This window comes from Lottia gigantea, assembly GCF_000327385.1.
Source record: "Lottia gigantea unplaced genomic scaffold LOTGIsca_15, whole genome shotgun sequence".
NCBI lineage: Eukaryota > Metazoa > Mollusca > Gastropoda > Lottiidae > Lottia > Lottia gigantea.
Window position 1 is genome coordinate 1,763,373 of NW_008707797.1, and position 2,310 is coordinate 1,765,682.

The following is a 2,310-nucleotide window of genomic DNA, read 5'->3' on the forward strand; positions in this document are numbered from 1 at the left end:
ATTGAGCGAAAAAATCTCTATGAAACACACCTTGTTTTTCTGTCTCTACAACAGCCGACAACTGTCTAAATAGCTATCAGAGGCTGGATTAGATGCTAATGTTTCGGACTACTTATGCCAATACAATGGCGAAAAACATTCTTTTAACCCAGAAAACGAACCAGAACTACATACCTGGCGGGATCTTACAGATGAAGTAGTGTTTTAAAAGACAACCAGCAGGCAGCCAATAGCCATTTGACAGAAGAACACATCGGGAGAAAAATAACTTCTCGTCGGGCACCTGCCATAAAAATGGCGTTCCATCCGTCCACACTAAACTGTGGTTTTGTTCTTTCACCAGACCGATCCAGAAGTTATTGTCTTGAATCCTGCAACATTGGTTAGTTAGAAATAAGTATAGGAAGAGACAACCGTTTTTACAAGGATAACAATTTAGGCTCACAATGATCATTTAGTTTGTTAGTTACCTTAGTTTGTAGGATCCTTTTATAGCATGTGGATCCTGTCTATCTCTTGGCATTGGTGTTTCCAGGATCACTCGTACCATTTACAACTACAAGTTCAATCACATGCAGACCAAGCGTCGAATTCATATCCGAAAAGTGACCGAGCCAGCTAAAATTGTGCTCTCGATCAGTGATGATGCAAATATTTAGACGAATTCATTTCTTTTAACATCTTACCCATTAATGACGCGAGCTTTCAAGAATTTGTGTTCTTCTGACCCCTTCATACTGGTAAGATGGCCGCCATAATAGACACACTCTTCTTCACTCTTATCAAAATTACGACGATACAGAAAAGCTCGGTAACAATTTTCTTTCCAGTACAGCCATTCCTGCAGGCAACCATGTTTATCTAGGGCTGCCCGTACATCTAAACAGAAAGGGGCTGGTATTTATCATATCATCTGAGGATGTGTGTTAAGGTTGGTCGATAGACAAGTCTACTATAGAGTTTACATCATAACAGATACGATGGTGTGAACATCGTGCATCTGAATTGACGTGCCAAACTTTCGTTCCGTTTATTTTATTAACTTTTGTTTTTTTTTTAATTCCGAAAATCATTAGACACTGAATGCATCTTTTGTTCGCGTTCCCAACGTTGGAGAGGGCAGAAATTTGATTGGCTGGCAGTATCATCAAATTGACGAATGTTCAAGAGGTTAGACCTTAACTGAAGTGGTTGAAGAAGAAAAAAACTAAGAAAAACGGAACGAAAGTTTGATCTAATCTTAATTAGATTGGAATTGTCCTCGAGGCCTTCTCTTTCTTTCTTACTGAATTTTTTCTCTAATGAAAAGGTACTTGGCTGATGTCGCTTGCAAGGCAGTATGTACTTGCCTCCCCCCCACCCTCCCAAGAAACAACTGTTGCCACTCTCCGGATGGTCCAAAACAGGTAAAGTGTCGCTTTCAGTGGATAAATCATTAGAAACACCAATTAATCAAGCAATGATCTTTTAATTGATATTTTCTAAGCTTTATAAAGCGATAAAAAGAAAAAAAGAAACGACCAAATTGGAATTTAGAAGTAAAAATGATTCATACCTGTGAAAATTATGAACACACCAAGAAGTAAAAATATTACAATAAGTTTCATTGAACCTTCTATATTAGTCGATCCGTATTCATTTGATTTGTTAAACTTTCAAAACTTATCTCATGGTAAAAAACAAAACAAGTCTGTCTGAAGTCATAGAGCTATATATCAATATCAGGAACCAACTAATTAGATTCCACTGTATTGATATTACCAGACCCTGCAGCAGTCAATTTGTCATTTAAATTACAACATAGTCATCGGGTATTCGTGAGTCGACAGGACAGAGCAGATGTTGGGACCTACTTGATTTGTTATCTTCATACTTCTTCTGGCCACGGAAAACCTTCATTTTACTAAGCACAAAAGCGCAATCTGCATTCTAATGGGGCCTATTGGACATCACTATCCAAACTGGACATTTTTCATCACCCACGGTTTGTGAGCTTCAGTGTTTTCAAAAAAAAAAAAAAAACGATTGGTTTCCCCTTCAGGTACCTTTTAATATCATAACCATACAACGCTACGAAATGCTACGCAGATGGTTGTAATATCTGGGCTTCTTTAGCAAAGATTTCGTGGTTATGTCCCTTTAACTAGCGCAGCTCGGGGCCTAAATAAATAAATAACGAATAATAAACTAATGTGTTTGATTGATAATAGATTGATAATATTTGATTGGATATCGATCAGCATTCATTCATTCATTCATTCATTCATTCAATCATTCATTAATCCATCCATCCATCCATCCATTCATTGT

At 37.4% G+C, this 2,310-nt stretch overlaps 1 protein-coding gene across 1 annotated transcript in view; it reads right to left on the bottom strand.

The window, feature by feature from the left end:
• LOTGIDRAFT_157863 (hypothetical protein) overlaps positions 1–1,899 on the bottom strand; it is a gene marked incomplete at both ends in the record, with an annotated part of 2,877 nt that extends 978 nt beyond the window's left edge. The window contains 3 exons of the mRNA XM_009050455.1: positions 175–371; positions 687–894; positions 1,854–1,899. Coding sequence (XP_009048703.1) covers positions 175–371; positions 687–894; positions 1,854–1,899 — 451 coding nt within the window. The remainder of the gene's footprint in view (positions 1–174; positions 372–686; positions 895–1,853) is intronic.
• Between the last annotated feature and the right edge of the window lie 411 nt (positions 1,900–2,310).